This window comes from Lepidochelys olivacea (genome assembly GCF_965140295.1).
Source record: "Lepidochelys olivacea isolate rLepOli2 genome assembly, chromosome: 3".
Lineage (NCBI taxonomy): Eukaryota > Metazoa > Chordata > Testudines > Cheloniidae > Lepidochelys > Lepidochelys olivacea.
In genome coordinates this window covers 204,393,039-204,418,003 of record NC_140413.1, presented here as the reverse complement: position 1 = coordinate 204,418,003, position 24,965 = coordinate 204,393,039, and the positions used below count along the sequence as shown (strand labels likewise).

Sequence of the window (24,965 nt, the reverse complement as noted above, 5' to 3'; positions counted from 1 at the left end):
TATGCCATCCTAACCTTTCATTTCCATTCTGGTCTCGACAATCCCCTATCCCAGGTACGTTAATCCTCCTGTTTTAGTCTTTGTAGTCAGTGAATTCTGTAGGCAGGTATTTATTATTATTATTTATTATTTGTATGACTGTAATGCATAAGAGTCCCAGTTGTAGACTAGGCCCCCATTGTGCTAGGCACTTTACACATACAGACCAAAAAGAGGGGGTCCCTGCCGCAAAGAACTTGCAATCTAAATAGATATTTCAAGTTCCTGGTTTGAGCATGTCTCACTTATTGTTCCCATCTCTCTTCCTAGGGTCTACCTAGTAGAATTACTTGGGTCTGGTCTACACTAATAAGGTAAGTCGATCGAAGTTACGCTAGTTAAATTATGTAAGATACATAAGTTAAGTTGACGTAGCTTAGATCGACTTACAGCAGTGTCTATACTGCACTATGTTGACAGTCGGCAGGAGAGTGTCTCCTTACCTTCTGCCTCTTGGGGAGGTGAGGTACTGAAGTCAACAGGAGAGCGTTCTCCCATTGACTTATTGCATCTTCACCAGGCCTGCCAAATCGATGGCTGCAGCATCGATCACAGCAGCGCCAGTTTAGCCCCCAGTGCAGACAAGCCCATTCTCAAAAACTTTGAAATCATCAAGTCAGTGGAGCTGCGTCAATTTACACTAGCAGGGGATTTCGCTCCAGAAATCTCCAGTCCATCAGCCTTATAACATCTGCTGAACACACTTCGGCCTGGTCTAGGCTAAATACTCCAAAGGCGAGGGAATGGGGGGCATTGGGTTTTCCACAACCCAGGCGAGATTAAGCTGCAGGGTCATGAATACTTTGGGCCAGATTCTCAGTTCCATTCCTGTATCTCTGCTGAAGTCAGTGCAGCTGAGAGGGAATTCTGGCCTTTTGAGTTCAGTGAAATCTAAATCACCAGTCTGCCCAGGAAAGGAAGAAAGAACCGCACACTGACAGGTGCCAACAACTGCACCAGGCTTATTAAGGCAGTTTCAGGCGGTTTCTGCATCATGATGTGAGTTTGGCCCATGGGGCCAGATTCTCTGCTACTCCCAGTATCCACGGGTGCAGCAAGGCTGGGAGCTTGTGAAGAAGTCAGAACTGTCCCCAGAATCAGACACACGACTAGGACAGCGCTGGTGAAGTTTAGAGCAACTTCATGGCTGCTCTAGTCTGCACCAGCTGGCTATGGCACCTAAGGGGCTCTCTGCCAGCCAGAGATCTCTGGAGTGCAGTGTACTCCAGCCACACCTCTCTAACAGGTGCCCAGTATGCCCTCTATACTAAAGGCTGCAGGGGGAGTAGCATAGGACAATGGAGAGATCTGGCATCTTTGCACCAGCTGGAGCAGGGAAGAGACTCTGGCACACAGCCTGGGAAATCCTAGTTCTGCTGTGCCAACAAGGCCTCGCAAGAATTCCAAGTGAATTGAAACGGCAGCTCCCCCATGCACTAAAGACCTTCCTATTTGGATGACTCCAGGGGAATTATGGGGGCAGTGAGGGAACCCAGCTGTCACTAGACACTTTCAGCAGACAGCGGCATTTTAACACATGGATGAGCAAAGAAAATACCTACTTCTGGAAGGTGAGAAAGGTCAGGTGAGAAGCATCGTCAAATAGCTCCGTCCTCACCCTGCTCAGCGCACGGGAGTCCTGGCAATTCAGTTCTCTCAGCCTGGGCAGAGACTTGAATAGATCCAAATCGAAGCTCTTCAGCTGGGCCATCCTTGCAAGGTGGAGCGACCTAAGGCTGACCAAGTCTTGGGCCCACTCCTGCTGAACTGAAGCAGAGACGACCCAGGTGACTGATATGTGAGCGGAGAACTGCTGAATTTAGGACTGGCCAGTAAGCAGACTGCAGTGGATTGAGTTTTACTGAAAACTGATGCACCTGCTGGTTATAGCAAATGCAAAATAACATGAAATGAAATGAAAAACCTCACCCTGCAGCAGCGGCTCCTGGGGGGCTGGGCCTGGCTCCCTGCTCCGTGTGTTGCAACCTGGCGCACACGGTCACAGCGCTGCTCAGCTGTGGCCTGGCTGCCCTTCTGTCATGATGGGGGGCAGCTGGGCCAAATCAGAATGGCGCTGTGACCCAGGTACCAGCTCACTATGCCCAGAGTGAAGAGCTGGGCCCAGCCCCAGGGCACAGAAGCTGTCACTGCGTGGTGAGTGCCAGGTGGGGTCCAACCCCCAAGGTCCTCTCAGCTCCTAGGGCAGGACTCACCCGCCCCCCCAGCATGGATAAAATGGATAAATCAAAGTAACATGAAATTCCCCAAAAGAAAAATGAAAAAATTATAGAAAAAAATATAAATTTCCCAGGCCTTTAGTTATTTCCCCAGCAGTTTAGCAGCACAGCTGTAAGGCAAAGCGCCCTCACTCAGCGCAGCGCAGTCCTGGATTGACTAGTGACTGGGCTGGAACCTCTGCTAGGGAATGCCTGGATCTGGCTGTATGAGAACAGCAGGTTTATAATTCCCCTTCACACATCCACAGCTACTTTCCTTTGTCTTGCTCAAAGGATTTGAACAATTATCCTTTCACTGAATCTCACCAGGTTGGAATTATTTTACCCATTTGATTGGATGAAATGTTACAGGATCCCAGGAGGGAGAGGGGGGGAGAGAGAGGAAAGACTGTTGTAGAGAGGAGGAGTGGTCTTGTGGCTAAGGGACTAGACTGAGGAAGTTGGGGTGCACTCTGGGCTCTGCCACAGACTCCGAGTCACTGTCTCTCTCTGGGATTCAGCTTCCCCATTTATAAAATGGGGATGATCATCCTCCCATGGTCCTATCTTGTCTATTTAGAGTGTAAGCTCTTTGAGGCTGGGCTTGCCTCTTGCTCTGTGGATTGATAATGCCTAACACAACAAAGCCCTGATCTTGGTGGAAGCCTCTCCATGCTGTGCCAATAATAAGAGGAGAAAGTGAAGGGATTAGTAGGGTTTAGCAGTGGGGGAGGAAAGGCAGACGTTAGACAGGCCACTGAAGAACAAGAGAAGGACTTCTGGAAGACTCTGGATAGGAAAAGAGGAGGAAAGGGAGGAGCCCAAGGCTGAGAGCTGGATAATCGGAGAGGATAATGGACGGGGATTGAGGGATTATGAGGACAGATGAGAAATTCTGTTGTGGGCAGGTGTAGTTGCTAGGCTTGTGCTAATAGCTATTTCTCCACCTTCCCCTCTGAAGTCTTGTCTACACAAGAGAATTCCCACCACTGCTGATTGTAACCGACTGGTGGGTGTGTTTTAGAGGTTCCTCCGCTGTGCCTGATCAGTGGAGGATATGAGTCTGTTACAGCCCCAGCTAGTGACCTTTAGCTCAAGCTGTCGCAACTCCTGGTAACAGCTCCGAAGGTCCGCAGTTCTACTGCTGGTAGCTGTGACACTAACAGTGGTTTCACTTCATCAGGTTTGATCAGGCCCCATGTGTACCACAAAAATCTTCAAACTTACTTTTCTTGAGAAAGGTCCCACTCAAGTCAAGCATGTCAATGGTGCTCCTAGCTCTGTTCCCGGTGTCCCCCTTCAACATGTTCATTGCAAAGGCTGACGCGCTAATCCCTCCGCCATTCCCACGCCCGAGCAGAGTGGCAGACAAGTTCAGGAACTGTAGCTGTGGATAACAGGAGAAAGCCAGAGGCTGGAGTTCAGTGATGGGGTTTCCGGCCAGCGACAGCCACTTCAGGTTTGGCAGGTGGGCGGTCTGGCATGATGGCAGAGAGGGCAATTTATTAGTGCTTAGGTCCAGGAACTGTAGGCTACTGAGGGCTCCGGTTCCCCACACAACTTCTTGGATGTGGTTGTGCCTCAAGGAGAGGGCACGCAGCTTTGGGACGTTCACTATCTCCACGCCACTCAGCGCAGGCAACTGGTTGGTGCTGAGGTCTAAGGCCTCCAGTCCCCCAGGCAGGCAGGCAGGGAAGGCTTGCAGGCTGTTGTTGTTCAGATGCAAGTGGGTCCATGTCTTGTTCCTCAGATCCTCACAGGACATGCTGGTAAGATTAACGTTGTTTTCCCAGTGGTCTTGCTGGGCCAACTGGAAAAGAGTTGTGAAATCCCCCAGCGCAGCTGGAGCTGCTCTGTCTGTCAGGTCGGACGCCGCCTCCCACTCCAGCAGAGAAAGAGCGAGCAGGAGGGAAAACATTCTTTTGCTTTTCAGGGAGGGGGAAACAAAAGAGCAATATAGAGAAGTAAATTAAAGCCCTTTAGGGCTGCCACAAGCTATGTGAAAGCAAAACACTGATAAATGTTTTGCTGGTGCCTGCAGATGGTGGAGGTGATAATTAGAGTCTCTGCTGTAATTAAACTGCCATAAAGATGAGGCATTTGGGAAGGAAGCCTCATCTGAGCATATTTAAAGGTACATAAAACCTTTCATCCCAAAGGCAACCAGCATGTGTCCCAAACTATACCTGTTATTATTTATTAGTTGTATTATCTTTCTAGCACCTAGGAGCCCCACTCATAGACCAGGAACCCATCATGCTAGGTGCTGTACAAACACACATGCAGCACTATCATCTCTGCCTACCTGTGCAGCAGCCAACTTAGGGCTGGTCTACACACGAAAGTTAGGTTGACCCATCTACGTACTTAAGCCAGCCCAAGTCCCCGGTGTAGACAGTGCTTGGTCAATGGAAGAATTCTTCCATTGAACTAGACTACCACCTTTCGGAGAGGTGGATTTGCTACAGCAAGCAGAGAACCCCTTGCATTGCTGTAGTTAGTGTCTACACTACAGCATTGCCGCCATTAGCTCTTTCGAGTGTGGACACACTCTGAGGCTGTAAACTCTTTGGGTCAGGGACCCTCTTTTGGTTCTGTGTTTGTACAGCTCCTAACACAATGGGTTCCTGGGCCGTGACTAGGATGCCTAGGTACTCCCACAATACAAATAAATAATAAAAACAATATGTACACAGCAAGCTACATGAGGGGATAATTTTGGTCAAAGAGAACAGGCAAACATCTCCTCTTATGTGAAGTTCAGTAGGTTCTTTAATCACCATACAGAGCAGACAGGAGCTTGCCTCTAAAGGTCCAAAAGTAAATTGGGTGGTAATCATGTCCACCTTGCCATGGGTTTGTTCTCACATGATGTGGTGCACTGGCAGTGGGGAGGCAGGGCTTGGAAGGTCAGACATGCCCATTGCAAGGTGGCTCTCCTACGAAGTGGCCTGCAGAATGTAAGTGTCGGAATCTTATGGGTTCAAAGAGAATGATCTTGAAGATTTTCAAAAGCCCCCAGGAGATTTAAGAGCACGAGGCCCATTGACTTTTCTTTCAATGCGGCTTGTGGGGAAAAGCAGCTAGGTTCCATTGAAAGTCAGGCCCCTTTGGCAAGGTCTACACTAGGAGTCCTTTGATGGTATAACAATACCAGTATACTGTACTGGCAGAGTGCGAGTGTTACTCCTGGGGGAATTCTGTGCCCTTCTGAACCCCCAGTCTGTGTGATTCCCCCAGCAGTCCCGTGTGCTCCACTTTGTCTGTCTCCCCATATCCCATGCCTCCTCACCTGGCCCCACAGGCAGGGTGCTATGAGGAACACAGCCTCTCCTCCTCCCTATTGGCAGCTGGCTGTTACAGTGAGCTGTCTGCTCTAGTGCCACAGCAGCCCCTGGTGGGTGAAAGGTGTAACTGCAGCGCCTCTCTGGCAGAATATATTTTCTGCAGAGAAAAAAAATCTGCGGGGAACATGAATTCTGCATGTGTGTAGTGGCGAAGAATTCCCCAGGAGTATAGTGTGGACACAGCTTATACCAGCATTGCTGTGTTTTTGCCAGTATAGCCAAGTCTACACTTTGGCTAGCACAGCTACATCGGTCAGGGTTCACACCTCTTCACATCCCTGATCAGCATTGTTATGTTGGCAGAGTTTTGTAGCGTAGCCATTGCCTAAACCACTTCAGGGCTTTTGAAAACCTGTGCTCTTAAATCCCTTGGGCACTTTTGAAACTCTTCCCCTAGATCTGCTTCTAGCCCTTTGATAGTTACACCGCTGCCCCTTTCCCAGGTGGTGGCATGGGCCTTGCAGCAGGTGACTTTTTTGGCAGTAGAGGATTCAGTGTCATGGACTTAAGGGATTTTCCAGTGTCATTGATTTCTTAGAGTGTATGCAGGGGTCCTCATTGCCTTGCACCAAAATGGTCAAAACTCAAGAGGGCCCTTTTCCCCCTGCAGAAAGAGGCCTGTCAGCAAGAAGCTGCTCCCTTGGTCACTCACTGCTTTAGCACACTCTGCTCCCATTCCCTACCTGAGCTCTGGAGCTGTTGACCTGGAAAACCCCCAGCCTCTGAACAGCTTGTCCTGGACCCTGTGACCTAGGTAAGGGGGTTGGGTATTAGTTCTATTTTTGTGCAGCTCTGGTTGGTGCCTGCCCCTCACCAGTCCCCATCCAGAGAAAGGCGAGTGCGTATAAATCTCCTAACCACCATAGCTGTGAGGGGTCCCTTAGGCAAGGCCAGGGCCACGGAAAATTTCCTGCTGAGTACTTGCAGGTGGATGATTCGTAATATGCATCACACTGCCATGTATGCAACACCAGTGGATTCGATCCACTGCCCCCTCCCCGGAGCACTCTGCATCAGAACTGTATGCAGCTCCCAGCCCCGCCCCACTGCATTTCTCCTCGTTTATGCCTGCAGAGCCTGACCCGCCACAGCGAGGAGCACTCTTTGTTCAGCCAGGAGCTGAGGAGCCTGCACCTCAGAAGTGCTCAGCTGCTTGCAGGATCTGGCCTGTCATGAGCATCTCCGGTTACATTTGCCTTCCCCATCCCTCTCCTCTGTTGTGCTTGCTCTCGGTCAGAGCTGGCTGGGTGCGTGTATGCTGCAGCCTTCACCCCTCAGCCCCCACCACAACAGCTGCCAGGCTGCTCCATGAAGTGCAGCTGCCCTCCCTAAATTCCATCTGCTGCCTCCCCAGAGCCCTGTGCACAACACAGCCTGTTCCTTTGCCCTGACATGCAGCCTTCGCCTGGAACAAGTGGGAAGAACTGAACAAAGCGACAGCTGCGATTGCACACGGAGCTAGCTATCTCTGGTACCTATACCCCCCCCCCCCAAATTGCCACAGTATCTGAGCAGCTCAGCCTTTAATGTGTTTGTCCTCCCAACCCCCTGTGAGCTAGGCCAGTGCTATTATCCCCATTATACAGGTGGGGAACTGAGGCAGAGAGAGTGCTGTTTTTTGAAGGTGCCTAAAAATGCAGACAGGTGCCTGGTGGGATTTTCTAAAGGGTGTAAGTGGGTTAGGTGTCTAACTCCCATTGGAATTTTTTGTTAAATCAGAGGGAGTTAGGTGACTTTTAGAATCCCATTAGGCACCCAAGTACCTTTAAAAGTCTCACCCTAAGTGACTAGCCCAAGGTCACACAGGTAGTTTGTGGCAGAGTAGGGACTCAAACCCAGGACTCTAACCATTAGATCATCATTCCTGCTCTGCTAGCATCTTGAAGCTGAACGCTCATCCAAACAAGTCTCATTGGCAGGGTGATTCAAGCCCATTACTATGTGGAACACAGAGCTCAATTGTGCTCCCATTATTGCTCTGTTAGGAATGGTTACCGTTCACTGCTGCTGCAGGTCCTGCATTGGGCCAGACATTTTCCAGTCCCGCTTGCCTTCTGTCTGCGACAGGCACGGGGAAATGGGTCTTTATGTCCCCTTTATGCTCCCCATATCAGAGGCCCTGCAAGAGCCTGCTCGGCCCTCAGCCCAAGAGACAGCAGCGTCAGGGTCCTCTGCCTCCAGCCCAGTCCCAGGGCAGCAGAAATGCCACAAGCCCTTGTGGAGCCCAGACCCAGGGGGCCAGGTGGAAAATGGGCCTGTTAGAAACCCAGACGCTCACAGCCAATCCCACCCACTCAGCCTCGCCAGCATGCACATACCTGTCCAGGCCTCCTGCTGGGGTCTGCGCTGCTCTGATTCCCTTGTGCTTGCTTATACACAGGAGTGACTCAGCAGCGTCTGCTCTCTTCCTGCAGCTAGGGGAGAGATCTGGACTAGCCTCACTCCCCTACATGTCAGCTTCCCCACCCTCCCTGGGAGTGGGGAGGGGACAGGCCCACTCTCCTCCCCTTTCCACACACCCAGCTCCCTCACCCTTACCAGCAAGGTGGTGGGAAGATTTCCTAACACCCCCTCCCCAGGCAGGACCAGTCCCTCCCCCTTCAGTCTGAGGGGATGGGGGGGCAGAGCGAGGAAGAACAATTTCTATACCGAGCTCCTCTTCGTCCACCCACGCTGGGGTGGGGGTAGTTATTACGTCTCTTCACTAAAGGGTCAAGGTGAAGAAGGGCCGATGCTGACGCTTGTCTGCTGACACCAGCCCTGAGATTTCTCAAGCAGCAGATAAAGTCACCCCAGCCTGCTTACATTACTCTGCAGGCGCCTGGAGACTAAAAGTGCAAACCCTGGAAACAGCCACACAAAGGCAAGTGGCTTTTAAGAGCAGCCTTACATGGAAGGAGGCCCCAAGCGAATGTCAATACCAAAGTTCTCACCTCAAGTACCATCTCTGGAGGTCTGAGGAACGGGGTGTTTCCCCGCCCCTAACCAGAGAAGGGCATAACCTGTGTTCAGCAGACTGAAGACTTAGGGAGCATGGTTCATTAATTATAAAGTGTCCCAGTTCTGCCCTTAGAGCTGGGGCAAGTCACTTCCCCTGGGTTTCCTCCCTCACCTTTTCGCTGTCTTATCTTGTAAGCGATGGGACTATATGTTTGTACAGTGCCTGGCACACTCGGGGCCTGATCTCAGGCGGGGCCTCTGGGCACTACTGTAATGCAAATAATCATTAGGAGAAGGAGGAAGATGAAGATTTTATAGGAAAGCACACAGACAGCAGGGACAGGAGTCAATAGGGACTGCACCGGAGTGAAAGTGTAAACAAAAGCACAGAACCCTAGGTGCTACTGCAAGCCAAATAATCATCAAAGCTATCGTTTGTGTTCTCTTTGGAGCCTTTGCTGTCTCAGGAGAGTAACACATCTGTGCATGGCAGACCTGCACAGCCCAAAGACAGGACTTTAATCCATGCACTGCTTTTCCTACAGACCTTGAAAGTATGTGCATACAAGACTTATCTCGGGCCATGTCATTCACTATCTAAGGGGGGCAGGGGCTTTGCAAACTAGCAGAACATCCGAAGAAACAAGATATGGTCTCTTAATGGGACTATTGGAAGCCATTGTGGTTCCCAGGAGACGTACGGATTGTTCCCTTGTAGACTGTGGGGTCAGCTGGTTCAGTTCTAAGCCAAAGCAAAGGGTTTCCCGACCTAGTGCCTGATCCTGCTGCCTTACTCACACAAGCGGCCCCACTGAGGTCTGATCCACACTACAGACCTATATCAGTATAACTGTGTTGCTCACGGGTGTGAAAAATCCACACCCCCGAGCAACGTTGTTATACCGACCTAACACCTCGTGTAGATAGTGGTATGTTGACGGGAGAGCAATGGGAAGCTCTCCTGTCAGCATAAAGCGTCTTCATGTAGACTTGCCCTCAGTTCTGAGGGACTGCTCACCTGACTGTGTATCCTGGGCTCCTGCTAACAACATGGTAGGAAACTATCCGTGGCTTCAGCTGTTCTGTACCTGCCCCAGTTAGTTGATTCAATTACCACTTAAAGTGGGATTAGCCAAAGCGCTCATTATGGGAGCTGAGTTAGGCCAGTGCTCAGAGCTCATGAAAACTCCACCCTCAAAGCATTAAATGCTACTTTTCTTTGGACTTCCCTCATCTCCAGACTAACTCATGACAGGGTGATGCACTCTCTTTGCCTTGAGCCAGGAAGTCCTGCGGGAGCATTTGCTACTGCGAGCTTGGTACTTATGGGCAATGTATCTTCATGGGAAAATGGACTAATCACACTCTTAAAAGGCTGCCCAACTAAACTCTGAGCCAAACTCTGCCCTCACTTTTCACTCAGTCAGCCCCAGTGATTTCACCCCAGGAGTCAAACCAGGCAGCCTTTGGAGAGTTGAAAAGACAGCATGGTAACTAGCAACGGGGCCATTCGGTTCAAGCAGGGTGAAAATCAACACATAATCTTGCCCCTTACGGGCCTGACCTTGAAAAGTGCTGAGCACACACAACTCCTGCTAACGTCAGTGGGTGTTGCAAGGTGCTCAGCCCCTTGCCTGGGCCCAATTCAGAAAGACACCGAGCATGTTCTGTAAGGTGCTGAGCGCTCTTGCAGGATCAGGTCCTGCCTTTCTTCCTCCTCTATTCTCCCCAGCCGTTGTCTGCATTTTGGATGGTCAGCTCTCCAGGGAACGGACTACGCCTTTCCACAGGTTAGTACAGTGCCTAGCACAATGGAGACCTGATCTGACTAGTAATAAATAGCCACGGTCATACGGATGAAGGCTCCTAGGGGTAGATAGTGTTGCCACCACCCTATTTTGAATCACACACACATTGCGATCTGCTGTAAACAGGCGGTAAGCTCTGCTGTGTGTCAGTTTCATCCACCTGCTTTCATCCACACATCACCAGCCTCGGCTGTTTCTTTAACTTTTTTATTTTCTCCTCTCTCCATCTCTACCAAGGCTTCTTGTGGCAAGGCAAAGGGAATGGCCAGGATCTCAGTTCGGGCATGTGTTTGGATCAGGCAGTTTTGCACAGACTGCGTATGTGGTTGGGTTTTGAAATCTAAAACAGATCCCACCTCGGCTTCTCCCTTGATCTGAGTCAAAGCCTCTGACTGTCCGAGCTGGAATGTTAAGGATGAGGCCTGCATTCCTTAATGACACAGTGAGATAAGCCGAAGCTAGGAGGGAGCAATAGAAAGAGATGGTACCAGGTTGTAAAGGCTCTGGCGCTGAGTGTTTCCCCACCAGGAAGGCAAAGAATTCTTAAAAGGAACCTAACAATGGAAGTATCTAAAAAACTGGAGAATTTCATCAAAAGCCAATAAAAGAGGAAACATTTTTGGATAGGCCAATCAAACCCCAGAGTGAGCACAAGTTAATTCTTCTCCTACAAGGAATATAAAAGCAAGAACACGTTTATTTAGCCTGTGGGCTAAACAAGCCTATGGTCTGTGCACTGCATGCTATTTGTTGTAAACATGTATTATAGGTCAGGACCCCATTCCGAAATCAGTGGTAAATCTCTTTCGTGGAATTTCTTGGGAGTTGGAGCAGGCCCCAGCTATGCAAGACATGTGTAATGTTTTACCCTGATCTGATTTTGCTTTGTGACATACAGAATAGGGTGGCAACAATGGACTATTATTTAGAGCCCAAATATTCATTTCATAATTAATTTTGTTTTCGTCTAGACAATACCTCTGACTCTGAATGCAAAAATCTTATTTCCATGGAGTTTCCCTTTAAATTCAGGGTAGGGACTTTGTAGGCACTTTTGGTGCTATGTAAACAACTCATCTAACTAGAAGGGTTTGATCCTGCAGCCATTACTCACTTGCGTAAACCAGCTGGTATCCACAAGCAAACACTGACTTCAGCAGGGTTTTTGTATGAGTAAGGCAAGCAGGCTGTGGCGCACAGTAACTGAAATGCCAAGTCACACAAAGGGCTGGTTCGTGGGGTCTAGCAAAGCAGCACTTGGCTCAGCGTGGGTGGCAATGCAAAAGGTGGCTTTGAGCTGCAGTTGGCCCAATCCTGGGGCTGCTCATCATGGGGTGTGAGTTAAAGCAGGCCATATTAGCTGCCCAGAGCTATTACAAGGGCTTGGAATAGTGGGTCATGATCGGGGCACCGGAACAGGGTGTGTGTGTGTCAGTGGGCCATGCCCCCCCACTTTTTACTGGTCATAAGGGTGAGTGACGGGGAGGGGTGGAGAGGAGCAAGCGGGGAGGGGGGAAAAGGCAGAATGGGAGCAGGGCCTCGGGGGAAGCGGTGGTGAGGCGGTTGAGGCTCAGGGAGAAGTAGGGGTCTGAGGATGGGGCTTCAGGGGAATGGGTGGCACAAGGGCAGGGGCTCGGGGAGAAGGGGCGGTGCAGGAGCAGGGCCTTGGGGGCAGCACCACAGTTCAGGCGCCTGTGTCCCCCACCCCCCACTTTTAGGGCACTTCCGCCACTCCTGGTCATGCTCCCTCATACTGCTGGTGTGACAGACGCTCGCTCTATTTGCCCCATGCACCAGGGACTGAACCAGGGCTAAAAGCATTAGCTCGAGCTGTAGCAGCTAAAGAGCTAAAACACTCCAGCAGGCGCCTGTCACAGACTCATGCCCTCTATGGACGGTCACAGCAGGGACCTTTAACACACACGCACTTGCAGGAAGTAGAACTGAGGGGATTTTCACCTGGCTTAAGGGCAGCTTTTTTCTGGCAAAGCAATAGCCCCAGTGCACCCGAGACTCAGGGCCTGGCTACACAAAGCATCTCAGCCCCTGGGGGAAGCTCTGACCGAAATACCGGAAACTCGTGAAGAGCCTCTCCTGCCGTTTAATTTGCTTTTGAGGCAAGGTGTCCCACACAGCAGCATTGCAAGAGGGGACTGGAGAAGCAAGGAAGCTTTTTGACGAAGACGTGAAAGCACAAGTGGCAGAGCTCTACGTGCCACCCGGGCAGCACTATGCTATTTCGTGTTCCGCGAGAATGCCTGGGGTCAGGCTGAGAATTCACAAGCACCTGATCCGATTTAACTGGTGTCTCAGGGACAGCAATGCCCCTTTGAAAGGTCACCTGCTCTTCCATTTTCTAATTATGAAGAAGTGAAAATGTTGGGCCGTGTTACTGCTTGGACAGGACTTTGAGACCTCCAGGGAAAGCACAAGGGGCTGCCTGTAGCGATACCTGGTATCCTTCCTTCTCAGGACCTTCCTGCTTTGCAGCGTAACTGCACCAATGCAAGTCCCTACTGTAGACGCACTAAGTTCCTTGTACCGCTTGGCGCTGGCCGCTTGTAAACCAAGGTAAGACCCTCGTGAGTAAGATCCCAGAATAGACAAGCCCTGAGTCAGTCATGAACCGATGCCCCAGCAAGGTCCTAGAGGGTGTGGTGCTGTTGGAAGTACCAGCTTTTGGACAATAGGGGGAAAAAAAATGGAGGTCTGGAATACCTGTGGTCACTATGGAGGCTATGGCGCTTTTGTAACAGTAGGGGCAGCATATTGCTTGTCAAACCAGCTGTGGGTGCAGAGAAAAATATTGGCAATGTGTCCCTCGATAAACACATCACAGAGGCGGTGGACAATATTCCATACAGGGGGATGAGACTCAAGCTGGCAAAGACCAGGAGGTAGAGGAGGGGTGGCCAACCTGAGCCTGAGAAGGAGCCAAAATTTACCAATCTACGTTGCCAAAGAGCCACAGTAATACGTCAGCAGCCCCCTCCCCCATAACAGCCTCCTGACCACCAGCAGCCCAGCCGATCAGCGCCTCCCCCTCCCTTCCTGCGCCTCCTGATCAGCTGTTTTGTGGCATGCAGGAGGCTGGGTGGGGGAGGAGCGAGGGCACGGCCAGCTGAGGGGTGCAGTGGGGGCAGGGCCCGAGGCAGAGCCGGGGGTTGAGCGGTGAGCACCCCCCCGGCACACTGGAAAGTTGGCGCCTGCAGCTCCAGCCCCGGAGTCGGTGCCTGGACAAGGAGCCGCGTGTTAACCTCTGAAGAGCCGCGTGGGGCTCCGGAGCCGCAGGCTGGCCGCCCCTGAGGTGAGGAATCTTTAGCGTGACCCTTCTAACTCACTTCGGAGTGATGTCAATGGGCTGTACGGGGTACCATTTCCAGCACTCCTTGGGCGGGAGGATGGTTGGCACGCTGCTAGGCTTCTGAGAGTTCACGACTATAAAGGAAAACCAGGGGAAAGACGTCCTCCAGGCTCCTGGATGAGTATATAGGGCCATCCTCCCTGCACCAGCAGGACACCATTGTTTGAAGGGTAGCAAAGATTAGCATGAGCGCAAAACAATGGAAGTTAAAGATACCGCGTGTTCGATACACAATCCCAGCGACAGCCTTCCTTGAATACAAAAGTGTGTCTTTATTTAAGGGCTGGAACAGCAAAAATGTGTTTCAAGCCAGGCTAGAGTGGGAAACATTTCAAAATCTTACTGCACGAACATTCATATATACACAGCATACCACGTGGTTCCCTCCTGCTGCCGGCAGCTCTAGCATGCTGTGGGGTGTAGGCAGAACTCCCCATGGCATGAAGCAAAGGTAGACTTCTTCAAAATCAACAGCTTAACACAGCCTGTACCTTGGATTGCAAGATCAGTTCATGCTGCCTCTCTCTGATCTCACAGTGTCACCTAGTGGGCAGAGCACTGGACAAGGACTGAAGTGCCCACGGTTCTGTTCCTGGCTCTGCCATGGTCCTGCTGGGCGACCTTGGGCAAGTCACTTCACTTCCCCCGGACCTCAGTTTCCCCATCTGTAAAATGGGGATAATGACACTGACCTTCTTTGTAAAGGGCTTTGAGATCTACTGATGAAAAGAACTACTTACTACTGTTGTTAGCAGCTCCCGAGCAGGCACTAAGTAGCATAGAAGGCTTTGTATGGTCCCTCTGCACCACGAGTGAATTTCACTAGTAGAACACCATTGGGTCTAACTCTTCCCACAGAAGGCTAAAGAAAGGGGAACAGCGCTGCTATAAGAAGAGGGAATGCTCCCCTTCCTCTCCCTGGCTTGGGTTTGTGGTGCTCCTCCACAGCTCCTCCTCCTGTTTCAATCCACTTGAACCCTCATGCGCATACACCGGTATGCATCAGGAATAACTCCACTGCAGCCAACAGAGAGACTGGAGTAAAACCAGACCCAGTGAGAGAAGAATCAGGCCCGACGACAGCCCAAACAAACAACACCTAGCAGTGATTCTGTAGTGACAAATTCAGCATCTCAGGATGCATGAAATCTTGGGGGTGTGGAAGCAACCCACGTACTGGGTGCCGTACTTCCTTAAGTGCATCCATGCCATTTAACTTGTCAGCATTTTATGACTGTACCTGGATTACCCTGTCCAGGGATCGAGCACTTTGCTAACAGCTGAGCACTACAGGCCTGAGCCAAACCCCACTGAAGACAATGGGAGTCTCACCATTAACTCCAGTGGACCTATTTTGTTTTGCAGTTGTGAAGTGTGTATCTTGAAACCCAAGTCCAAAGGATTCAGCATTACAGATTTTAGTATCAACGTTCCCACAGATAATTCAGGTCTCAAGTAGATAATGGCATGTAATCACTTTTGCCCAGAATTTAATGCCACGTTCATAAAATAGCGAGGAAGCACATTTACAGGCCTTTGTAAAGTGTTAATAATGGAGAAATAGCTATTAAAACAATTATTTTAACATCAAAATGAAAATATTCCCCAAAAGACTAATGTTTAAGTGCCAAGGTTAATACCTGTGCTTGACTTTATGCACAGGAGTTGTCCCTTTGACTTCAGTGTGACTTCGTGCCTGTGAATAGTCCAACAACAGCAAAAAGTGTTTGCAGGACTGGGTCCTTAACTGATCCTCAGAGCTTGATAGTTCCATGTGCAAGACAGATCACAGAGTACTGAAAGGACCATCCTATGTATATGATAGGTAGTATTTTGTTCCAGTAATATAGCTTTCAAATGTATATTCATGTAGCCTTAGCTCTATTAATCCTGAGATAACCTAGAAAATGGGAAATCAATGGCAGTTGCACCAGTGTAACATAGAGAACAGGACGTGTATCCCAATATCCTCAAATTCCTTGTTCAGGATGCTAAAATAGGTCATCTACGTTAAACAGGAAAGAATGGGAAATGTCCATCAACAAATCAAGATAAAGTGAACCTTTGGTGAAATCTTCACGTAGCACGAAAACAACCAACCAAAGAAGTCTTATTTCCCTAATGTTGATCAAGAGTCACCTTATCCCATCCCTCTGACACAGGATAAGTACACGGTCTGCTATTCCATCAGCCAACAGAAGTAACAGTATAAGAGAGAAAATCTTATATATTGTCTGCTCCTTTTTGCCAGCAAACAAACATGTTGCTTCACCTCATTCCTGTCCTCCAGTTAATTTATGGAACAGATCTTCATCCAGTGTTTCATTTTGGTCTTTGGAACGAGTGGACAGGAAGATGTAACCTCCAATGTATTCATGGACAACCTTGCAATCTGCACTCAAGCACGTGAAAGCAATGGACACATTCTGATCAAACTCAATTGCAACCTAAAGAGAAAATGAACAGCAAAAACCAGTAATGAAAATAAACAAGATCACCTCTGTACCAGTGATCACGTGAATCTTTAGAATAGACGGAGCCCAATAAATACCTGTTGGTCTATAAATGCCTAAATAAATAAATAAATAAATAGCTGGCATTGCTAAAAAGAGTAGTGTGGGAAAAGGATTTCTGAATTTTCAGTAAGCCCTTTTTCCCCAATCTGTTCAGTTAGGGCCCTCTTGTGGTCAAATCTCCCTTACTGTTTTTACAGCCAAAACAATAAGCCATTTCACTGATCACACTAAGGTAGCTGGGGAAGTTCCTAGCTTTTAAACAGATCAGTGGGAATGCTGCAAAGAACAGGAACGACCCTACTTTGAGTCTGTATGCAAACAAGTTAAAGAACGTTACTATTTAATTATTGTTCAGGATGTCATGTGCTGAATCCAAGTGTGATTTGGGGGCTAGAATTCTAGTTGTACAAAGCCCCAAAAGCCAGCTCAGCTGGCTTTTGGGCAATTCTGCCTCCTTGTGATCCTGGTATAGCAGCTCCTCACCACACCCTCCCAGACCCTGGCACACAAGGGGCATTCTTGGGGGATAGCTGGAGCTTCTCACACTTCTGTTATCCCTGGCTTCTGGAAAGGCCCTTGGGTCTAAGGGGAGCCAGGTGTAAGCTAGAGCAGGGGCTTTTAACTTTTTTCTCTCTGAGGTCCCCCCAACATGCCATAAAAACTCTATGGCCCACCTGTGCCACAACAACTGTTTTTCTGCATGTAAGTTGCTCAGGTATTGGCTTCAGCCCTGGGTGGCAGGTCTCGGGGACCCGGGTTTGAGCCCCATGCGGTGGGGCTTCAGCTTACTGCCCTGGGCCCAAGCAAGCCTAATACTGGCCCTGCTTAACAGACCCCCTGAAACCTGCTTGCAGTCAGGGGGCCCTGGACCCTGGCTGAGACCCACTGAGACAGAGCAGCCTGAAGGCTGCTCTGACTTATGTCAGGCTTCAGGCTACTCTCTGGCCCCCGAATCTAGGATTCACAAAAGGTGTCTTAAAGCCACCTTTACCCTCCAATTACCAAATCCTACACTGAGCAAAGCTTGGCTGGACCAAGGAAGCTGAGCGTCTTTGTAAAAATGACATTGGGGCGCTCCATATTTACCCTCTCTCAGCGACTTATGCATTGAAGTAGCAGAGCTTGAAGATTATTTCCATGTTATCCCTGCAAACTCAGCCTGGGATCTGAGTGTCAAGTTGGGTTCTTTCTGCATCTCACATCATTCCCAGAAATCAAGATTCTGCCTCTGGAGTTTAGAGAATGATGGGTCAGACAGACTGTAATCCCAGCTGACTCTGCTATCACTTTACTGGTAAAGCATTAAAAACACATTGGAAGCCGATTCTGCTCTTGAGTTCACCTGTACCATCCCAATGAAATCAGGGGCAGAATTTAACTGAGGGCTGAATTTGTCCCCTTTCTAGTCAGTTACAATGAGCAGATCTGATTTAGGCATAAAGGGAGCAGATATGTTAAACAGGTGCCATTTTTGCATTTTTCTGATTGTGCTTTAAATCTGAGTTTTCAGTCTCTGCCTTCTTAAAAAAAACAGTATAATACCTATGTTGTATGTAGTGTCGTCGTAGCCGTGACAGTCCCAGGATATTAGAAAGACAAAGTAGGTACGGTAATCTCTTTTATTGGACCAACTTCTATTGGTGAGAATGTAGCCTGATCTGTAGATTCTTGTATTAATTATACTGATTACTTAAGAATGCCCAGTTATCACTTTGAGGGTTGACAGGTTCTTGTCCCAAGATCAGGCCCAGTGTTATTAAAATTACTGTAGAGGTGGGAACCCCGATGTGCACAGTTGCAACACTCACCGTATAGGAAAACTTCTGCACTTACAATAGTTTAATACATTTAGCACAGTCACAAACACCCCAACTCAGTAAAGGTAGACAGAGCTACTACAGAATGTCCATCTGCACATCCATATACTCACACCATCTCCTGCAGAACAACCTGAAATGTGAGCCATTATTTTCCTCATCACCAGTGGCCATCATTCTGGCCCCTTCCAAAGACTATGTCTCTCTCCTACCGTCCGAAGGCTGGGATACAACTTGTCTAATATGGTACGCTGATGCCACTATGTCTAACGCCTATTCAGCAGGGGTTTCTCCCCTCTTCCTTATTTGTATTTCCTCACCCTATTAACGTTGAGGTGCCCTTCTCCTATATGTTAGTACATCAATGATCTCAACTTATCATCATATATGTTAATTCCTTGCCATGGCACTCTTGTGGGCAGTCATCTGCAGATGTTAACTCATGTTCCTGTGGTTGACTGTGTCGTTATGAGCAGAATTTCCCCTTATACACTCTATTCCCAGTTCCTCAAAACTTGGAGGTTACAATTGGGCCATTTATCTGTGCCTAAGTTCATAGCTTCAGCACTTAGCATAAGGCTTGAGGCCTAATGTCTTACAGGGTACAGGCCTGTAAGTTCCTTGCATGGCTGCTGAATATAATAAAGGCAGAATATAATGAAGACAAGGCAGTGAATAAAATAAAGGCAAACTAGTCCTATGGGCTACAAGACAGACAAGATTTCAAGCTTCAAAGAGCTCTGTGTGGCTCAAAAGCTTGTCTCTCTCACCAACAGAAGTTGGTCCAATACCTCACCCATCTTATCTCGCTAGTCACACAAATGGATTATTTAATAAACCGTGACATCAGGCTAGTTTTGGGCTTTAAAAAATGATCTGGTGAAAGCATCTTCAGGAGATTGAAATGTAGGAATTGGACATGAAAAGCTGTTCTGATTTTACCTGACGTATTTCCCAGTTCACATTCCACTGCTTCATACTGGAGAATCTCCATGTTGTGATAGGATCCCCAGTGGCTGCATCGATCCTAATCAGCCTGTTATAGGAAACTCCCAGCAGATCATCCTTCTTGCTTCCTTTAAACCTGGGGCGGGGGGAGGGGAGGTGAAAGCAGATTCATTTTGCAGCATGTTTCCCTAGTGAGATATTTCACCTGTTCCTTATGCAAGTGTGGCAAAAAGGGGGAGGAGGCTTCTGCTGCCTTTGCACAGGTCAGCCGCAAGGTGAGCGCCCAGAGGCAGCCCGTACAACGCAGGAGGTTGGAGCAGTAACGGGCTTGAATCAAACCCGCTGATCACAACATCCTGGAACTTGGGAAAGTTTGGCTCCTTCTCTGCTGCAGTGCGTGGCACAAGGCAGGCAAGAATATGGCTTGGTAAAATATGGCAGTGGCTATGAAAATACAGCAGAAGAATGTATTCACATGAGAATGTAGCTATTCAGCCACCAACATTTTAGGGAAATAAAGGAGGACTGTATGAAAAACACAGGGAAAAAAGCTTATTTTAAGGGATGTGTAAGAGTGCTGGCCTGTAAACACAGGCATGGCTGGCACATCTTTATTATTATTGTTATGATTTATCTTGTGGTAGCACATTGGCACCCCAATCATGGACCAGGACCCCATTGTGCTAAATGTTATACAAACACAGAACAAAAATGTAATCCCGGCTCCAAAGAAACTGATACAGGGACATAGCCCCTTTAAGCCTGGGGGCTGCTGGGAGTTGTAGTTTCCACACAGATCACATGATGGCAGGGCGGGTCCATTGACAGTGTCATGTGACACCTGCAGGAGACTATATAAAGTAATGCTCCTGCCTCACTCTGGAGGAGATGAGTATTTGAGGTAAGACCAAGTAAAGTCCTTCCATGGGAACTTGGCAAGGGGCCTAGGAGATAGCTAGGAAAAGCATTTCCTTCCCCCCACCCCACTTGCTGAAAGCTGGAAAGGCCTCTTTAGCACTTGGAAGTGTTTTGTGTTACTTTGATTCTATTTTGGAATCTCGTCTAAGATGACAAAGCTGGCCCTGTGTGAAAGGACTTGAACCAGATCAGAATGTGTGTGTGTGTGTGTGTGTGTGTGTGTGTGTGTGTGAGAGATATCTGCCTATCAGTTTACAGGACATCATTGCACAAATATGTTATCTATTCTACAAAATCATTCAGTTGTATCACAGTTTAGGACCTTTTGCAGTATTGTTGATGAAACATGGGACAAAGTGCATCCTAAATTGTCTTTATACAAGACAGAAGGCACAAAATAAGGGATGTGCCTTATAGGTTTTTGTTTGTTTGTTTTGCTCTGTAAATTTTGCTGAACTTTTTGGAGAGAGCAATTGTGACTCAATGGTCTAAATTCTGCCCTCAGGTTCACCTGTATATCCCTACTGAAACCTTAGGAAGACCCAGTAGAGCAGCATGAGATGGATGCTGCAAGGCAATAGCTAAGAGCAGAATTGGACCCTATTTGTTCAGGCCCAGCTTCCAGCTGAGGGCAGGTCTACACTATCGGGCTAAGTCGACCTAAGTTACGCAACTCCAGCTATGTGACTAATGTAGCTGAAGTCAACGTAGCTTAGGTCGACTTACTGCGGTGTCTACACCACACTGGGTCAACGGGAGAAACTCTCTTGTTGACTTACCTTATGCTTCTCGTTCTGGTGGAGTACCGGAGTCAACGGGAGAGTGATCGGCGGTCAATTTAGCGGGTCTTCACTAGACCCGCTAAATCGACTCCCAGTGGATCGATCACCACATGTTGATCCCCCGGTAAGTGGAGACAAGCCCTGAGATATGGAGGAGCTGACAGTTTGCTTTCTGAATGCATATCATACGTAATGAATTGCCAAAACAGGTGTGATGCTTAAAAGAAATGCAGTGTTGCATCTAGTGCTAATGGGAAAGAGCAGGAGTGATGAAATGCAATGCATAGTTGAGAACACGGAGAAGGAAATGGTGCTTTTCCATCTTTGAGTCTATATGAGTGATAAGTCTAGTTTATTCCTCCGGGTACCTTACTTCAGTCAAAACTCATCATGTTTTGTACAATGCAAACACAATGGGGCGTAACAAGGCTCCTAAGTGCTACCACCTAATAAATAGTAATATTTCTATTACCGTAACGCATAGGAGCCCTTGTCCTAGGCCAGAACCTCATTGTGCTTGGAGCTGTACAAACCCAGAATAAAGCTGGTCCTAAAACAGCATGCAGGTTTCCAGAATTTAAGATGGGTCCTTAAAAAAAAAAAAGTGTAAGATAGTGTTCTGAGACCTGAGATTCAAAGGAGTCTCTGACAATCACTGACCAGGAAAACAGCAGGGCAGTCTGACATCATTACCTTACAATGTAGTATGTTAAACCGAACTCAGGGAGGGACTGCCACGCCTGGATAAAACGCAACTTGGCTTCCACTAGCGGCATCCGTGCCACGTTTTGGTGGGCTTCCAGAATGCGGGCGGCCAACTGAGAGGGACAGGGAGAGAGGAAGGAGTTCAGCGGGTGGAGGACTACTGTACAAAAATGTCCTTTGTTTTCTTTAAATAAAATAGTGTCTGCTCCAGGGCCATGTTCAGACACAAATGGTTCAGGATGAAGTAGTCACTGTCCTAAGTAAACAAGGTGCTGTATTCACTCAGGGACAGATCCTGACCTGTGGCCTTGTTCTCCTCAGGGCAGATCAGGAGAGACTGGGGCATAAAGATACCTGCCTGATCCTCATTTTCTGCTGTGCTGGACTCCAGCATAAAGCAGAGCAACCTCAGGGCTGCTCTATTTTATGTTTGCTGCCCACCTCCCCTAAGGATCATTTCATAGCTGGAGACTGCCGGGATGTTAGGAGGCCCTGGCCACATCCCTGACCCTGCAGGCCAGGTGTCGGGCGGTATAGGAGCTCCTACGGTGGCCCATTGCCACCCAAGGATTCCTCTAGCCATGCGGGAGCTTTGTGAAGCCAGACCTAATGAATTTATGACTGCTCTACCTTGCCTGATTGGTGCAGAGCAGCGGGCGTGCATGGAGGGAATCAAGTGACAGCACAGGAAGAGCTTTTAGCTTCCAAGCTGCACATTCAGGACAATATGGCGCTCCGATCCCAGCTAGCCTGGGGCGACGGCTCATTCCAGCACCCTGTGCTGCCTCAGGCTAGCGATTCTTTGGCTGGCTCGTTTCTGGTTCTCATCCTACATCCTTGTTTTGGCCCGGCGCACTTCCCTGTTTCTGCTTTGCGCTGGGTCCACTTGTGGCTGCTACCCCGACTTGCCCTGCAGAAGCTCATGGTGTGGAAACTGCATTGCCGTGCGCAGAGTCACTCTGGAGCCATGCTGCTGGAATGCTAAATATGCTGCCCAGGAGCCCTGCAGAGTGCTGGGGAAATGGACCCCGCTCACCTGCTGGGGTAGGCAGATCAGGTTGAAAGCGAATGAGAGAAGCAAGCTCCTTTATGACACCAGGCCGTTGTTACATTTGGTACTCATTCATGCCCATTGCAGTCACTGCACTTAGCCTCACTCGTGCAATCTAGTGACAAGTACATCGGTGCAAACAAAGGTGCTCTTTGCTAGGGAGCAGATTTACCACGCGGATTCCTGATCTAATGCCAGGGCTGGGCTCTGGAAGCCTATGAGGCCTGCAGCGGGGGCCCCTCTGAGTCTGTGGCCCTATAAAAGGAGAAAACCCTACGGAGAGAGCTGAGTTGCAGGTAGCTCGGCTATCTGGCTTTGGAGAGGAGCCTGCTGATAAGTTCTGGGAGGAATGGGCTGACTTGATTTGTTACATGCAACAATTCGTTACTCGACAATTGTAACTTGATCAATTCAAACCCACTGAGTGACAAACTTGTACAACTTCGGGGGGCGGGGTGTAGAGCTTCCTGGCAAACTTTTTTCCAGTCCTCCCCAAATTTTTGAGGCTTCAAAACTTTTCCTGTTTTGAAACAGGACGAAACTGAGCCCTTTTTAAATGAAAAACGAGAGAGAGAGATCAACCCTCCACCCTAGAATAGCCAAGAGGTTCAAGTCCCTGGGCTGCCTCAAGTAAAGCACAGCCTTAAACCTGGGTCTCCCACCTACATCCCAGGCAAGTGCTCTAACCACTGGACTATTGGCTGTTCTGGGAGGTGGTGTTTGCAAGTACGTACATACATATCTTCTGGTGCCTCCTCCCCCGACCTAAGAAACCTTCTCGCCAAAACAGACCCTGTCCCGTGAACTTTTTCTGTTTCAGAGAACTGGCTTTTTCCAACAAAAAACAGTTTAGCCAAAACATTTCCTGACCAGCTCTGCTAGGGGTTGGGGCACCACGGGAGGTTTTTCCCCCTCCTTTCCCAGTCTAGGGGGCTAGTGGAGGACCCTACCTACCTAAGGTACAGACAACCCCGTCCCTGGTGCATCCTTCTGGGGTGCCAGCACCATCAATAGGAGGTGGCCGCTGGCTTTGGAGCCAGAGGGGTGGCTGCAGGGGGCTTCCTGGGAGAAAGCAAGTGTTGAGAGCCTGTCGCTGTGTTTGTTTTAAAGAGACAGGCCTCTCATTCAACCCCGAGGAGGAGAATTATTGTTGTAAGATATTCCTGGCTGTGGCCAGGAGCCCCTTGAGAAGTTTCCCAGCACTGTTCTGAGCCAGTCCGACCCTGGCTCCACCCCACAGCGTATCAGGAGCCTGTCACCTTTCCTTTCCCAGGGGCCAGCCTAACCCTGGTGACGCCAGCTGTACCTGTTTGGACTTGTATTTTTTGGCATATCGTGGTGAGACAAAGCGTTCCGGTTTCATGTCCACGCTCTCTGGATCGGAGACCGCCTGCGGAGATGTGGTCCGGTTCTTCATCCTCAGGAATGAAAGGATTTTATGCACCTCGGGCTGGTAAGAGCTGTCTGCCATTGTTTTGCCTTTCGCAGCTAAGACACAAGCAGCCATCCAGCATGCATATTGATTCTCCTGCAATAAAAACCCAATCGTTTGCAATTACTGGCCAAATTCTTGCTGTTTGTTGCTCACAAGCCGTTCATTATGATCATTCAACACCCAAAATTCAAGCTACGTCGATTAGTTTTGTTTGGACAATGCTGCTCTCTGATTGAGTTAGTGTAACTCAACTCAGACAATTAAGTTTGCGAGTTCCAAAGCGGCTTCCCTGGAATATTCTGATGTTTATTTGAAATCAGCTGTTAATATTCTGGCTTGGTAGAACATTCACACAGGGCCTGACTTTGAGAAACACCTAGCATATGTAGTTCCCACTGGCTTCAGTAGCAACTGTGGGTGCTCAGCATATCTGACCCACAGGCATAAACAGAGCAGAAGCAAATTCAATATTTTATCCAAGTGAATATTTGTGGGAAGCCATTTGATACATTCTCCTGGCTCCAGCAATGGCTACTGAGCCTAGTGAGTAAAATAAAATGCTTTGGAATAGAGCCGGGGGGAGAGATATTTTCCATGGAACTTTTTTTTGTGACCAGAATGAAAATTTTCACAAAGAATCTTCATTTGGGTCAACGTGACAAATTTCAGTAAAATAAAATTCAAAGAGAGTGTGTGTGTGTAAAAATCACTCTTATTTTTCGACTATCCTTCCCATTGCTCGTTTTTCCAGTGGGAAAACGTGAGGGGAAAAAAAGAAAAAAAGTGTCTGAAAAATTCAAACAAAACATTTTCATTTATTTTGAAATTTTTCACCGTGTGCGTACTTGTTTCAAACGGCTCTGCATGTGACGACATGAATGAACTCTGTTTTCTTGTTACTTTATCCCCTCTACCAGCCCACAGCCCATTCGCCTGTTTTGTCCACTTGTGGCATCCTGTCTGACGTAGATTGTGAGATCTCTGCGGCATCTTTATTTATCCGTACAGGGTCTATCACAGGGGCTGTTCTGTGACTTGCCTTCCTAGGAGATGCCATAATAAACATCCAGAATGAGGAA

General features: G+C 48.7%; 2 protein-coding genes and 1 long non-coding RNA gene across 6 annotated transcripts in view; 1 reads left to right on the top strand and 2 right to left on the bottom strand.

The window, feature by feature from the left end:
- Nucleotides 1-8,102, bottom strand: part of LRRN4 (leucine rich repeat neuronal 4) — an 18,424-nt gene extending 10,322 nt beyond the window's left edge. The window contains exons 1-4 of one of the 2 annotated variants that reach the window (XM_084622521.1): nucleotides 7,921-8,102; nucleotides 6,286-6,352; nucleotides 3,483-4,180; nucleotides 1,602-1,806 (exon numbers count right to left, since the gene is read on the bottom strand). In XM_084622521.1, coding sequence (XP_084478647.1) covers nucleotides 1,602-1,806; nucleotides 3,483-4,173 — 896 coding nt within the window. In that variant the 5' untranslated portion in view covers nucleotides 4,174-4,180; nucleotides 6,286-6,352; nucleotides 7,921-8,102. The remainder of the gene's footprint in view (nucleotides 1-1,601; nucleotides 1,807-3,482; nucleotides 4,181-6,285; nucleotides 6,353-7,920) is intronic. The other variant, XM_084622520.1, reaches the window with a different exon arrangement.
- The window catches only part of LOC311517574, a 26,848-nt gene extending 1,883 nt beyond the window's left edge, over nucleotides 1-24,965 (top strand). Inside the window, exons 2-3 of the long non-coding RNA XR_014710734.1 lie at nucleotides 23,725-23,904; nucleotides 24,804-24,965. This is a non-coding gene — a long non-coding RNA (uncharacterized lncRNA). The remainder of the gene's footprint in view (nucleotides 1-23,724; nucleotides 23,905-24,803) is intronic.
- The window catches only part of FERMT1 (FERM domain containing kindlin 1), a 39,736-nt gene continuing 28,733 nt past the window's right edge, over nucleotides 13,963-24,965 (bottom strand). For all 3 annotated transcript variants that reach the window (XM_084622523.1, XM_084622524.1, XM_084622522.1), the window contains 4 exons: nucleotides 23,758-23,979; nucleotides 21,389-21,513; nucleotides 18,990-19,131; nucleotides 13,963-16,161 (listed from right to left, as the gene is read on the bottom strand). In XM_084622523.1, coding sequence (XP_084478649.1) covers nucleotides 15,988-16,161; nucleotides 18,990-19,131; nucleotides 21,389-21,513; nucleotides 23,758-23,979 — 663 coding nt within the window. In that variant the 3' untranslated portion in view covers nucleotides 13,963-15,987. The remainder of the gene's footprint in view (nucleotides 16,162-18,989; nucleotides 19,132-21,388; nucleotides 21,514-23,757; nucleotides 23,980-24,965) is intronic.